Source organism: Mixophyes fleayi, chromosome 1 (genome assembly GCF_038048845.1).
Source record: "Mixophyes fleayi isolate aMixFle1 chromosome 1, aMixFle1.hap1, whole genome shotgun sequence".
NCBI classification, from domain to species: domain Eukaryota; kingdom Metazoa; phylum Chordata; class Amphibia; order Anura; family Limnodynastidae; genus Mixophyes; species Mixophyes fleayi.
Genome location: NC_134402.1, coordinates 402,767,032 through 402,782,679, shown reverse-complemented (window position 1 = coordinate 402,782,679; position 15,648 = coordinate 402,767,032). Strand labels below are relative to the sequence as shown.

General features: G+C 37.9%; 1 protein-coding gene across 1 annotated transcript in view; it reads left to right on the top strand.

The window, feature by feature from the left end:
• The window catches only part of FBXL17 (F-box and leucine rich repeat protein 17), a 469,926-nt gene extending 454,625 nt beyond the window's left edge, over nucleotides 1-15,301 (top strand). Inside the window, exon 9 of the mRNA XM_075181505.1 lies at nucleotides 12,280-15,301. Coding sequence (XP_075037606.1) covers nucleotides 12,280-12,417 — 138 coding nt within the window. The 3' untranslated portion in view covers nucleotides 12,418-15,301. The remainder of the gene's footprint in view (nucleotides 1-12,279) is intronic.
• The last annotated feature ends 347 nt before the right edge of the window (nucleotides 15,302-15,648 follow it).

The window sequence follows — 15,648 nt, the reverse complement described above, 5'->3', positions numbered from 1 at the left end:
TAAATGCACAAGTGAAAGTATTTCAATGGCTTTGAAAAGCAATTTTGCTCAACTCTGCTAAGTGATCAATAGAATTCCAAACGATGTAAAATTATTCATACAACTTTAATGTCTCTATCTCTATCAATATGGTTTTCTCTTTAATACTGGAGAGTATTAATGCAGCGAATACAAATGTTTGACAAAAAAAAGAAAAACAATTAAGATAGAAAATTAGCTAAGAAGCATCAACATGCTATCCGAGAGATGTATGAGTATAATTAAAGAACGACAAATATTACCATAAAAGAAGATATCTACACTTTTAGCTATGATAATCTCCTCACTGCTGTGTAATTTGTACAATAATTCTTAGTAGATTTCACGTGCATATTTCAGCTTTATTAAGGTTCTTTTTTCATAGGGTAATAAGCACAATAAAATGGTATTAAGAAAAAAATAAAAGAAAGTGTACACCACACTAGTGACAGTTAAACCAGAGGCCTACAATGGTAATTGGCTCTGCCTAAATATACTGTAATTTGTTTGTCGCTACACATTTATCTATGGTTTTAATGATTTCCCTTTTTGCACGAATCAAACAATGAATAATTGAGTACATAATCATATTTAAAGTATTTCAGGTAGAGTTTGTTTGCCAGTGTAGACAATTACAGATTTGCAGGCTTTGCTGTATGAAAGAATTAACTATTGTATTGTAGTAATTGAATATTCCACAATAAAGTAAAATAGAACAATAAAAATATAGGTTTAGAGAGACAATTTTTTCTATTTTTAAAAATGTTATAGGTTTAAGAACGCAGGCTTTTATGAGCGTTTTTTTGGCTTCCATCCCAAGTGAATGGGGACGTGTTTTAGAAGTGTTATTAAGGTAGCTTGTACCAGGTACTACTGAGCTGTACTTGATGAATCTAGAACAGAAATTAGGCAACCTGATATCCTTCAAATGCCAGATGTGTAGAGAATGATAGAGAAAGTCTGTGGAACCAAATATAACAACTACTTTCTAGCACACTGGTGCACAACAGGGCTTGGCTGTAAATCTGTTCTCTTATTTTAATGAAGTAATCAGAAGTTACACAGGTTCTTTCCACCCACCTTTGATTTCAGATGTGTTGTGTGGAGGTGGTTACGTGATGTGGAAGTTTAGTCTTATTCTCTGTTTTATGATCACCGAACTTCAGCCATTATTACATATGAGTTGAGGCAGTGAGCTAAGTTCAGTAGAATATAAAGCAAAGAATAATAGCTGGGTTGACGGGACATTAAGCATAAAAAATAAGCAACAGGACATAAAGCAGAAATGAGCTGATAATTTCAGGTGAAAGCTCCAAGGGCCTACACTGTGATCCTCTCTGTGCATGGGACCTTAGCACCAGCAAACCTGGCAATACTGACCCACTTTACTGGTACCTTTATAGGCATTTATTTCTACTCTTTATTAGAAACATAAAGCAGGATTCCGATCTACATAGCTAATACTACTGCTCTCCCTGGCCTTTTATGCAGCACACTCTTGTAAGCTTGGAGATCCAAGGTGCCTTTTTGTAGAGGGATCTCTGCTCTATATCACAACCCAACGGGGTTGTCATATATTAGCCGGATTCATTTCAACCCCCTTTAGTATATGTAATGGCACATGACAAAGGTGTCCGCTGTCACCATTACTCTTTGCCCCCATTATGGAACCCCTAGCAGCACGAATAAGAGACAACCCTGATATCACGGATATCCCCACTAACACCAGAGACCACTAAATTGCCTTATATGCCGACAATGTATTTTAATGGTCACCAAACTTGCATCACATAACCCAACCTCCTTAAAGAAATAGTGGAATACAGTTCTTTATCAAACTACATAATTAACGAGGATAAATCCAAAATACTGGATCTCAATATGCCACACAATGTGGTCCAGAATCTGAAAACTAATTATAACTTCTGCTTCCAAAACTTAAATACCTTGGAGTGCATTTAACCGTATCTTATTCACAGCTCTACTTGACCAATAAACACAATTAAATCTGATCTTACGAAATGGACTAAACTTTTTATTTCTTGGTTTGTCCGAATAGCAGCCATCAAAATCAATTTTCTACCCAGACTTTTGTACTTATGGCAGACACTTCCAATCCATGTACCCAAACACGTTCTCAAACATTTTCAACAAACTCTCTCCAAATTTATTTTGGTAGGCCATGAGTACCGATGCATAAACATCAGTCAACAGGTGGCCTAGGTCTACCAAATTTACTAAAATATTATCAAGCTACCCACCTTGCACAATGCATTCTTTGGCAATGAGCTCCGAGTTACGACCCATATAGAATCTGACCTATTACAGATATACTCCACATACTCCTTGCTCTGGATATCTCCACAACATAGAACTAGGCGACTGACTCAGATCCCCAAAGTGAGATTCCCTATATCAATATGGGATTGAATAACCCATACCTATGACCTGCACTCCAAATATCCATTATTAGTCCCTTTGTGATACAATGCAGACTTTTTTCCACGTCTTGATCACAAAATGTTCCACCATTGGACCCAACACAATATGCTTTCCACCTGGGATATTGCCCCTATGGTTTTTTCCCCTCATTCACAGGACTTTATACAAGACTGGACCTACTGCATAAGATTTTTTACCAATATCTTATTTCATTCCCAGCAAACGATGCTCCTTTTTGAACTCCCTGTGTCGTGACTCCCTTACAACTAAAGGTCTCATATTCACACTACGTATATTAATTGATTAACAGTAGCCTTCCAACCAAGGATGTACTTGAAAAAGGGATGGGAAAGGGACACAGGGGAGACACTGGATCTTAAGAAATGGTCAAAAATGAGTCTAGCTAAATCATCAGTTTCAGTCAGAGTGAAGGAGAATTCTTTCAAAATGTTCTATAGATGGTATTTAATCCCCTCACATTACCAAGCATATTTCCAAACTCTGCAAATGATGCTGAAGAGGATGAAGCTGTCGGGGGTTCCCTGCTGCACGTCTGGTGGTCCTGTCCCAGAAGAAGGCACTATTGGCAGCAAGTCCATGGTCTTATCAACTCAATATCACAGATTAAAATGCGTGATTCTCTATTATTCTCGCTTCTCCCAAGGCCCATCCCAGACACACCGTGACCTGTACAAAAATTAAATAAACAACTTAAATCAGTGGTTCCCAAACGTATTCAGTTTGCGGCACCCATAGAGTCCCCATACTTTTTCAAGGCACCCCTCCAAGATAATTATCGAGCAGTCTCGTTTTATAAATAGTTGGGTCGAAATTACGTAATAAGTATTTAGGTCAGGACAGAAATACTTAGTAAGTTGTTTGAAAAAATATATAAAAATGTTCTTTTCCCTTGGATTTATGTTTATTATTTTTGCAATTATATCTCTGTCAAAGAATAATTTACAGCTACTATTAAGAGGAATAAGATCAAACAAAGCAAAATGTACAAAATCACCACACTGCGCGCCCCCCTCCACCCCAACACTCTGCGCCCCCCTTCTTGTTCTCATACTGTGCCTCATCATCTTCACACTCTGTGCCCCATCATCCTCACTCAACCCACTCCTTCATTCTTTTGCACCTCCATTGCTGTTTCCTATCACCATTTCACTTCCGTTTCTTTACTCACCGTAATTGGCCTTCTTTCTTCTATTTCTTTTGTCTTCTTACCAATCCGCTGGCGCCCGGGACCCAGCAACGTCCTCTCTCTCTTGCCGCTTCTCATTGAATATGTCTGACGTGATGACGTCACGGCCAACATTCAGTGAGAAGCAGGGAGGGAGGCGGATGCTGGGTCCTGGATGCCACCAGATTTGTATTTTTTTTTTCCCCTGGCTACGGCACCCCTGTGACAGCTCTGTGGCACCCTTGGGAGCCATGCATCCACTTTGGGAACAGCAGACTTAAATGCTGCAAAATGCTTTATCGCAGCACATTGGAACAATACTCTCCCACTCCTCTTGCATTCCTTGCAACTATAAATAGTATTTGCTCATCTTACAGATTGGAAAGCATTATCGTTACCCTGAACAACACGACACTGAACTTACAAACTATATGGACTCCCTGAGAGAGTTATTATGAACCCCCCATTAACCACCATTTCACATTCCTCAGATATTTTAGGTCTAATCTTTGGACTACCAGGGTGACTTGTGACCCATCCATTAATTTGTATACACCCAACCACGTAATTATTTCTCAAATATGAACATACTTTGCAAACCTCAACGCTCTCATATATCTTTATATCTGATTACTAGTAGTAAAGTCCTATTTTCCTCCATTCCATTCCTCTCTCTCCCACTCCCTGTTTGTCTTTCCCTAATAACAAGCTACAATGTTGATAGCATAGCATCTTGGATAGCTACTAACAATATGATTTTACCTTCAATTAAATTTGTCTTTTTTACTGTTTAATAATGTTCACTGAATACATAGTATTGTTTATGTTCTACTTATTAACTTGTGAAAAACAATAAAACTTTACTTTTCAAACAAATTAAAGTAGGATTCCAAACAACAACAGAACATTTACACAGAGATTAATCTTTACATGTCTGTGTATTCTGAAGAATAAACCATACAGTAGACACTTGAGTCAGTAGCAGGCGTGGAAAGACAGTAATCAGTATTAGCTACATGTTTGCTTTAAATGTGCAGGATTAATAATACTTTCCATCTTTACATAGTTTTGTATGTTAGATTATGTTCCATTTCTTTTTATTTAAACAAAGTACTGTTAATCTGTTGTGTCATTGTCAGTGTGTCCATGTACATTTATCCCCCCTCCCTTATTAATGTGTGTATATAGCCCATTCTCCAGATAATAAAAGATCCATTGGCTTTAGTGTATTACACTTCTAAGGATCTTCAAGTCATTGTGGACTGAACACGCAAGTCTTAAATTATATAAAAACATATAGCAAAAAATAGATTTCAAATCGTTACTACTGTGATACTCTTTATGACCAAACCTCCATGGAATTTCTTTGATATGAAGTTGACATGAATTAGAATTTCACAAGCGTCTAGAGTCCTCCCAGAAAAGATCAGAGAGGTTGCTGAGCTGGGTGAAGGGCCCTTCTGTTTGATTCCATTGATTACCCAACTGCCTTCAGGCTACGGGACACAGAAGAGGCAGAGAGTTATTGATCCAAATGATGAAAATAAAATGAATTCATTTCTCATCAAACTGCTATTGTTACAGCTCCCCTCCAACTCTATATAGTTACTAGCAAGGAGCTAGAGCATAGTTAGTGTTCACTGCTTGGAATAAATGCCATTTTGTTTGAGACTTTTCAAATGTCAACTTCCAAACAATGTGCTTACAATAACTGCATCATAAGTCTGCAAAATCCTAATTGTTGTATGTCATTGTAGTAGCAATGGGGAGTGTAACCCAGTACAGTACTTTGAAATGTTCCTGTTTATAGGAAATAATTATTGTTTATTTTTATTGCAATTAGAGACACTGGTTAATTAAACAGCTTGCTTCTCTTAGGCATGATATGTAATGTGCCCACCAACCCGTAATAAAAGCCATGCTAATAGCCTGAAACTAATTACAATTTATAAAATAGATTATTTTCAACGGCTGGTGACCTATAATCTATTTTAGTTCCTACTAATAGTTTCATGTTGTATGCTTGTAACTAGACACATTAATGTGATAATTAACGCTCTATAAAAAAATAAAAAAAATTATATATTTTTTAATGTATTGTTCTGCAGTTGGCGTTTCAGACTTAACCAGATGTTTTTGCGACGTTTCTGCCTAAAACAAAATAAATATTAAGGTGCCGAATAGACCACAACATAAAATATGCTGTAGTTCGCATTGGGAATGGTTTTACTGAGATAGATCATTATGTAGAAAGGTGAAGATTACTACGGGGCTCCGACGGTATAACTTAAGAGTAATGTTAACTGTGAAAGGGATACTGGTGCCTTCAGATTCCTGCAGAATCTAAGTTACGATGCTGACCTCAAATACCAGATATTCAGTTCTCCAGGAGATTGTGATGCAGTGAGTAAAGGGGTGATTGTCTATGGCAGTGGATTCCAAACTTTCTCAGTTCAAGGCACCGTCAGGCTCTCCAAAAAATTTTCAAGCCACCCCTAAGCCAAAATAATTACTAAGTAGTCCCCCGCCTTGCTTACCTCTGGCCCTGGCCAAGGGACCCCAGGGAGCCTAGCCGCACAGTTTGGGAACCACTGGTCTACGGTCAGTTCGTATTAGCTTAACTTGAGTTCATCTATATTTATATTCCTAATCGACATACAACGAATGTTCCTGCTCTAAAAGTATTATTAGCCAGAGGTATACTGCTCTGTGCAATAATATTATACATTTTGGTCTAATCATCTGCTTAGTTTGACAAGGTATGCCCTGTACATTTTTCAGTCAGCTACAACATGGCTGCTGTCACAGTGAACACCTGAGACAAGGATATTCTAAGTCACAGCTATGCTGTTTTGAACAGGAATTGTTGCTTTCTATTCTTCTTGCAATATCTCCAGTAAAATTACAAATGGTTCTGTTGTCATAGTGTTTGCATTTATTCCAAGTTTAACCTTGAACCTGTGTGTTGTATCATTGTGTGCATCGGCAAGCCTAAGGAACATGTCATGATGAAAGCGCGGGCATACACAAGCTGGAATTCATTGCACATTGATCCTCTGCATCACACCAGGATTGTGTAATGGCAGTAATTGAAGTAATCATCTCAGTAGGATGCTGGGTCTTTATGTTTAAACTAAACAATAATTGGAAAGCATTTCTTTAAAAGTGCATATGTTTGTAACTATTTCTATAGTGCCATATTGCATGGAGCATAATAATATGTGAAGTGCATATTCCGATATCCAGCAGAGATTTGATACACCCTATTAAATATGTTTCTTTTTAAAAGTGCTAAATGGATTTACATAAACCTAACAAATCTGTTAATGTTAGTAGAGTGCTTACACATTACATATATTCTGTATATAGATAGATATATGTACATCACTCTCATTGCTATGCTGTGACCTTCATTTGCTTTAGTGACATGTGAAATAGTTTGTATAACACCAGGGGAAAAAAAACAAATAAAATTAATACTGACATTTGTTTTCCACGAGCTGACATGAAGAATGTGTACATTGTATGAGAGGTAAATGATATATTAAAAATAAGAAAAGGAGAGTTAATCTCAGGTTTTCAAATGACAAACGTGTCATCTTTCAATATTATGAGGTTTTTTTTTTACTTTTGTGTTATACATGGGTATGGAAATATCTTACTACATGGATTAACCCAACATTAATAAAATACACTGTATTCAGATTTTTCTGTGGAAAGCTATGCAGAATTTTCCACAGTGGACAGTTCTACTTTGGGCAGTGGAAGCACCATGCCCAGAAGAACGTTATTAAGTGTTTATGATGCTTCTTTTATCACAGTTTTATTGTTAATATTGCCATAAGCCTAATGGAGGGTTAAGTGGGGATACCTTAAAAAACCTGTCTTTGTGCTAGCGCTCTGCTCCTGTTCACTTTGCTTCTCATGCACAGCCAGCTACTAGCACTGCTCTCTGCGCCCTTGCTTATCGCTGCTTCCAATCAGGCACACAGCCTGACGTTGCGGCACAAACCTGTCACATTATTTGGAAATCAATTTGTTATGTTTTCCATTTAGTTAGTCCTTGTGCAACAGGCTTTGTGGCTTCAGTAGTCTGAGTGTCTCCATTATTTTGACTGTATTTTTGTGTACCAACCCAGCTTGTTTTTTGACCACATTTGTTTGCTCATCACCCTGACCTTTGGCTTTGTTACCTGGTAAGAAATTAGACTAGCCTATACTAATTGTTGTTGTATAGTGGGTGCGTATCTAGGACATGAAAGACTATTGCTCATTATCTAAGCAGGGGAGCACTAAGGGTGGGGGGGGGGGGGGGGGTTTCCAGTTGCCCAGAAACCCCCCCTGTTCTTAAGTTGCCAGCTCTCAATGTTAACTGCCAGTAAGAGGATATTGTTAGCTAATTAAAAAAACAAGGTTGCCTGCCCCTTCAATACCTCCCCTTCTGTAACTATAGTCTCCAGAGGAGACGTGGTGCGGGGTCCGCACTCTGCTGACTGGGCGTGTGCTGCCCTCTCAATGCAGTAGGCAGCATGTGGCCAATGGTCTGTACAGCAGCCCTATCATACTTCATATATTTCAAAGTTCGGACATTTCTTTACGCCAGCAAACCACCAGTAATTACAGTTTACTCATTCAATTTCATGTATAGCTTTCATCTTCAACTTTTCTGCTGGTGACCTCATATTCAGTCATCAATCATCAGTCTGTCTAGTGTATTTGATGTTTTCTGTGGCCTGTCTGTTTATTTATACATGTTAAAAAATGTATTTCTGCAATAATGGGGGTGAACTGAAATGTTCCACATATTCTCAGAGATGTGGATTTAGACTTTAGAAATAGGAAGCCAATAACTTGAGGGGCTCTTGAGCACTTCTCCTTCCAAGAGGTAGTTTTGTTCTGTATGTGTATCTCTCACCCTCTGTCTCCCCATGTATGCTTCTGCCCCCCTTATTGTGTGTGCCTGCCTCATTGTTTCTACTCTGTTGTGTTTACGCCCTTTTTGCGCTCTCATCCCATTTGTGCCCCAGGCGCACGCCTCCAATTGGCCAGAACCCCCCTTTTCCCAAATCAACCCTTCCTCATTATCAAGAAATGCGCAGGTGCAGACATTTTTTTAAAAAATATTTTTAAACATTATTCATCGCAAACAATGCTTTAGTCAAAGATAAAGACCAACGTTTTTAATGCTCAAGTCATGGTAATCAGTTACCGCTATCCTGAAATGGTGGTTATATAACAGGTATTGCGGTGGTAGAAGTACTGCTGTAATACTTGTCGGCATCCCCATGCAAGCATTTGGAAACCCCCTTTATAAATCCTGCGTTTGCCTCTGCTAAGGATGCACAAATTCATGCTTCCATACTTTTTGTTTAAAATTAAAACAATACCTTGATAACCTCGTTTAACAGGAAGACAGTCCCCCCAAAAATTGTATTCATTATGTTTTTTGTACCTGGATCTTGTACCTGGTGCTTTATCATCTGTAACTAATTTGTTATTATATTATTCATTTTCAATAATTATACAAACTTAAATACAGCATGTCTGCCTATGCCAGCAAAACCATATTTGCCAACTTTTAGTTACTTCCCTACGGAAGGTCCTGTAGGGGAGATCAAGTGGCACGTGCACAAGGGGCTGTGGTGATGCTAATACCCTCCCCATGGATCCTGGAAGGTGCCTGCTCTTCTGCGAGGCTAATAGGACTCCCCAAATTTAAAGAGCCTCTCGGACATTCCAGAAGAGCAGGCAGGTATGAGCAAAACTATGAAATACAAAGCAGTATGCATTATAAATGGTGGGGAAAATAAAATGAGACTGTGTAGGTTCTGATGGTAAAAAAGTATGCATCAGTGTGACCATTTCCAAAAAGAAAAAATAATCTTCTTGCTGTCAGGGACATTTTTTTTTACAATAGATTTTTTTAAACATCAGATGTATCGTCAAAGCTTCTAGTAAACATTTGATTTCTTGAATCCTGGACGATGTGTATTTGTGACTAAAAAACTGTGTATATGCTCTTACTGTAACTTTACTGCTGGTATATTTTGTGTATTAATATAACAAGGGGGAAAAAAAGAAGATGCCTTTAACCATTCAGACCATTGATTTGTGGTTAATTTACCAATAGGCATTGATCTTGCCTCAGAACTGTGACTTCAGCATTTTTCATATTAAACTGCATTAATGTATGGTTTTTACTAACGATGATTGGATGGAGAAAAATAAAGCATACACAAGTCTATGCATCCAGCTTTTTTGACACAGGAACTACATTTTCCACATCTTTTAAGTATGTTTGTCATGCATTAACTGCTTATTGGAGGGGATTTCTGTGAAATCTCCGTTTAGGCAAATACAGTCCTCATAGACTACTCTGGGGTCTGCGTTGATCTGCAATGCATGAAGCTTTGATAAGCTTTGCATTGCGCAGACAGGTAATGCCATCTCACAATGGCGTTATCTGTTATTTCCTATGGGATTCTGCTGTAGCCTCACTAGCTTTGCAGAATCCGGAATAGTAGAAGTACTGTGTGCATGCGCACAGCACTTCCTCCTATCACCAGCAGCGCTCAAGCTGCTGGTAAATAGGAAAAAAAGTTTACAGGAGAGAGGTCACTTCGCCGGGGCTCCCAGAGTAGCTCTGGCATGGTGCATCTTAGCAGTGCATAAATATGCATTGCTGCAGTTTGCAGAGATGCATATTTAGGAGCACCGCATCTTATTGATGCATAGACCCCACAATGCCTCACACTCTTTTTGACTGACTACTCTGTTGAATAATGTGTAACATTGACAGCAAGGCATCATACAAAATACTGCCATTTTAGTTCACAAAGATAACTTTATAAGGCACTTGGACACAGGCATCTTTAAATCCGTTTTCCAATAAATCCATTTATTCTTTCTATTTTGTGAAAGGTGAACAGAGAACAGATGAATGCTCACACAGAGATCATTGGTTTATCAAAGCAAATGATGGAACAGAGACAGGGCAAAATAAGGGATTTTCTGCTTATTCCCATATCTAGGATTTACTGGGGGGAGATCATGTCACACAAATCTTATTGACATTTTTGACTGGGTGCCTAAAGTAATAGATCAATGGGCCATAGTTTATTTAGACTTTAGTAAGTCTTTTGACACTGTCCCACATTGCAGACTGTTAAATAAACTCAAAAGCTTGGGATTGGATTCCAAGATGGTTGCATGGATAAGATATTGGTCGCAGGATAGAAAACAGAGAGTTGTAGTAAATGGAGTGCATTCACAGAAGGGAACGGTTATCAGAGGAGTACCCCAGGGATCCGTGCTTGGACCAGTATGTCTTTTTGTAGATGACACAAAGATATGCAACGGGGTACACACACCAGGTGGGGTATAACAAATGATTGATGATCTTGGTAGACTAGAATAATGGTCAAGATTGTGGCAACTACAGTTTAATGCATAAAAAATGCAAAATCATGCACTTGGGTCTCCAAAACCCAAAACCTACATATAGTATAAACAGCACTATAATGGAAAATACTGAGGAGGAATGGTATCTTTGAGTCACTATTTCAGGTGACTTAAAGGCAGGTGAGCGATGTTGCAAAGCAATGAGAAAGGCAAGTCAGATGCTTGGTTGCATAGGGAGAGGAATCAACAGCATTTATAAAGAAACTGTATAGGTCATTGGCACGGCCTCATCTAGAATACTGTGTTCAGTTCTGGAGGCCATATCGCCAGAAGATTATTAATACATTAGAGACTGTACAAAGAAGGGCAACTAAAATGGTACACGGCTTACAGCACAAAACTTACCTGGAAAGACTAAAATATCGTAATATGGATAGTTTGGAGCAGAGAAGGGAGAGGAGAGACATGATAGAAACTTTCAAATATATCAGGGGTTTGAACAAGGTACAGAAGGGAATCACTCTTCAAAGGAAGAGAAGTATTAGATTACGAGGACATGCACTGACCCCGGAGGGAAGTAGGTTCAGAGGAAATTTGAGGAAAAACGTCACAGAAAGTGTAGTGTATAAATGGAATAGCCTCCCATCAGAGGTGGTAGAGGCTAATACAGTAGAGCAATTTAAACATGCTTGGGGTAGACATAAGGATACCCATACAGAGAACTAACGATCAAATAGGTTTGAGGTTACCATAGATTAAAAAATGGGCAAACTAGATGGACTTATCTGCCGTCAAATTATCTGTTTCTTTTTAGTCATTCACTATGTTGTTAGCCATGTGCACATCTCCCAACATTGTCCAGTAGCAAATCGGGACAATTTTGCTGTGGTGTGCAACAAAAAAGGGCCATGGTCACACCACACGGGACGTGCCTAAGCGCCAAAGCAATAGGCCAACACTTCCTCTATACAAAGATCCTTGAATTCCCACAGGGCACCCACTAAGCAAAGTCATAACTCCCAACTTCTCAACAGCCAGGATAGTGGGACAGTCTTCACAAATCGGACTGTCCTATCTAAATTGGCATAGTTGGCATATATGTGCAATGCTTATCTCCATAGATAACAATAATCTGTTTGAGCATCCATCTCTCCTAATGACAAATATAGTACATAGAAAATGTCCCAGTGTTATTTTAAACACTAAAAATGTGTTTTCCTGTATTTCTCCAGGTGAATGAAGCCACAGTGGAGCAGCTGGTCCAGCAGTATCCCCATATCACATTTAGCACTGTGCTTCAAGATTGCAAGAGGACTTTGGAACGGGCTTATCAGATGGGCTGGACACCGAATGCATCATCTGTCTCATAACTCAGTGGAAAACAACTTATTTATTAAGCAGTTGTCATGGAAAATACTGGTGTTGAACATTCTATCACCAGCAAGGTCTACAAAGCATTTTTTTTTTTTTTTAAATATCCTTGTTTGTTCAGAGTGGCACTGCTTGGTAGATTCTGGGTGGCTTGTAAAGAATGTTTTATGGAACCATTGCATTGTGTGAGAAGTATATTTTACAAGGTGCTTGGCTCCTGAGATTTTAGCTGTGTTTGGTTGCTGCTAGAATGGATTGCTCTAATATGTGTGAAAAGTGATTGATTGTAACTTGTTCTGATTTTGTGTTATAAGAGCATGCCACTTCTAGTACCATCAGATTCTCACACTTCCATATTAGTTCTAGAGAAATGAACTTTGTGTATTGAGAAGTAGATTTATAGGATTGTTTTTCTCTTTCATTTTTGTTTCTTGATGAATATCTGTACCAAACTATTATTTAAGTAACATCTAACATTTCTACGGCATAGACAGGTTAATGACTTTCGGGCTCTAAACCTTGCTGCTGAATTAATTTTTTATACATAATACTTTACATCTCTTGTCTCACTGAGATTAGATATCAGTTATATTATGAGATTCTTTGCTTTTATTTCCTTTTAATATTTTAAGACTATAGATTAATGTCTACAAGACCTTATCATTCATACTCCTAATGATTGTATCTTTCAGAAGTCTAAAGCAATAATGTGGCTTACATAGTCATAATTTAGAAATATAAATGATATGGCCCCCTACACATGACCTATATCCTCAAAATAGTAAAAGGAAAAACAATTAGAAAATGTAGATGTGTGTGGAAAGGGGCAGTTTTCTGCCACTGGTAAATTTGTAGGTAGTGATACATCATTCAAAATGCAGATTTGTAATAACACAACAGGTGACACTCAAAAAAAATTAACTTAAGTTGGCCACACACAAAACTCAATTGGCCCAATATTTCAGCCTGTGTGGTTACCCAAATGAGTGCGATACCTGATTGTAATTGATTTAGTCATTATTGGGCTTGGCTATAAATAAGATTAGAAAATGACCACTGTCGGCCTGTGTTTGTTATATTTTAGCCACAACAACAGGCATTCCATGAAAGTGATCCTGCCCAGGCCCTGAACAACTGGGTCTTGTCCAAATTTTCACTTGACACTCAGGCTTTTGTAGCAGTCATTGACAACTCTCAAACTGCTGTGGAACTGTTAAGTCCCTACATGCCATGTTCCACAACAACTGGAAAGCCACAATTTGCCTCCCTGTGATTTACAATAGAACAGGGAAACCGAATGATGGACTTAGTTATGGATTTAAAATCTGCAGACCTAACTTTCAAAATCTAGAATTTGGTGAACTATTATTTTTGATGTGTGGAGCCAACCATGGATAATCAGCAAGAACCTGTTTTTGGTGAAGGTTCTTGGATATCTGGACTACAGGCTACCATATTGATCAGGCTTTATTAGATTGTTATGACTTGGGGTGATATCACCGTAAAGACAATGGCCATATTATTTCAACTTACATCTCATTGACTTTATATCCTTTATCTTGTTCATTTCAGTGGCGCAAAAAGCATGTGCCCAAATTTATCCTTGCAAATTTGTAATTGGATCAGTGTTGTTTTCCATTTTAAATGGATATGTAGCTTATTGCCATTCTTTAGTTGTCATTGGTTGCCTTTGAAGTTGGGTGACTTGCCAGCTCTATAGAAAAAGTAATTGATTTTTAAAAATCAGTTGTGACATGAAAAATGGGGTTATTTCTCCATTTGACAGGAAATTTTGTAAGCATTTCCCCCGGAAAATGTGGTTTAGAATGAGACCGAGTTTAACAAAACCTGCCGTGATCCAGAAATGTGTGGATATATAAGAGATTCAATGACATGGTGCCACTCAATATAGTAGTATATTGGGTGTACTTAAACTAAATAAAGTAATTTCCGAAATTACTATGAATTACAGCATCTTTTTTGCCTACATTGAAGCAGTCTCTGCAGCTTAATGCACAGAAGGGCTCAATGAGACCAGTCTTAGACACCAATCCTGATTACAACAGCATTCTTGAATAGGTATTGAGAGCTAATATCCGGCTTGAGGCACTGGACACACATGAGGGGGGCAAAACTTAGATAAGGGTATTGGCCAAACCGGACAACTTTTTTTTTTTATCACATATTTTCAGTTCTTCATGTAACAATCCTATCTGGTGTTGAGATTTTGTACTTTAGTTTTCATGTGTTTTATGTGATCATCCATTCTGTCAATTAGCCCATGTGCATGCTCTGATCATTTAAACATAGGGATAAATGTACATTATGTGCTCTAATGGTCACCTTCCATCCTCCGATCAGTATATGCCACAGAATCTGGATGGCTCACACCTGCCTGTGTGTACAGACCAGTAATACTACATCCAAAAACCTGATTCCCAATTAAACATATTTTTGAAAAAATATATTTCCTGAGTTAAGGATGAAACATTTCTGCTTTACACTAGTACAGAACAGGTGACAATTATTTAATGTGTATGATTATGTATCAACATATACTGGTGATAATCATATAAAAATGTATTTTTCAATCATTGAGAAAATTAAAATATATTTAAAATGCCCTGTCTGTGACGTTTATTTCAGTGACATTATACAGTATTTATTTGTCTCATTAGCTTGCTTATGTCACTGTATCCACCTGCTCTAATTTACATCATGGAGAGAGAGTAAGCATGCACACCGCATAGCGTAATAATTACTGTAAATCACATTCATGGATTTAGGGATCTATTATCTGGAAGTCTGAGGATTTTGAATTTTCCGGATAAATGTGTTTTCTGTAATATTTGAGAACAGTGAATAAAAATATACTAAGTTACATTTTAAGCCTATTCTTGTCTTTAAACACAGTGCCCCTGGCATCCCCATTATTAAATTGTGTAACAGTGCTCCTCGCAGTGATGGTAAGAGCTCAGAGATTCTATGTATTAGACATTCTCACTGAGCATCAGATTAAAATCTTCTGTAACTGTTAAAAAATGCATGCTATGTTTAGTAATAATCTTGATAAAACGTGGTTCTTCAAATTCTAAATGGCAGCAAAATACTACAAAGATTTTGAAAAACTTTTTAGTGACAGGGAAACAAAATGCAACTTGCTCTATGGCCTTTGTGTTACATGTGGAGCCATTACTGTGTATATCCATGTGTGTAGTGATTGTGTGAAC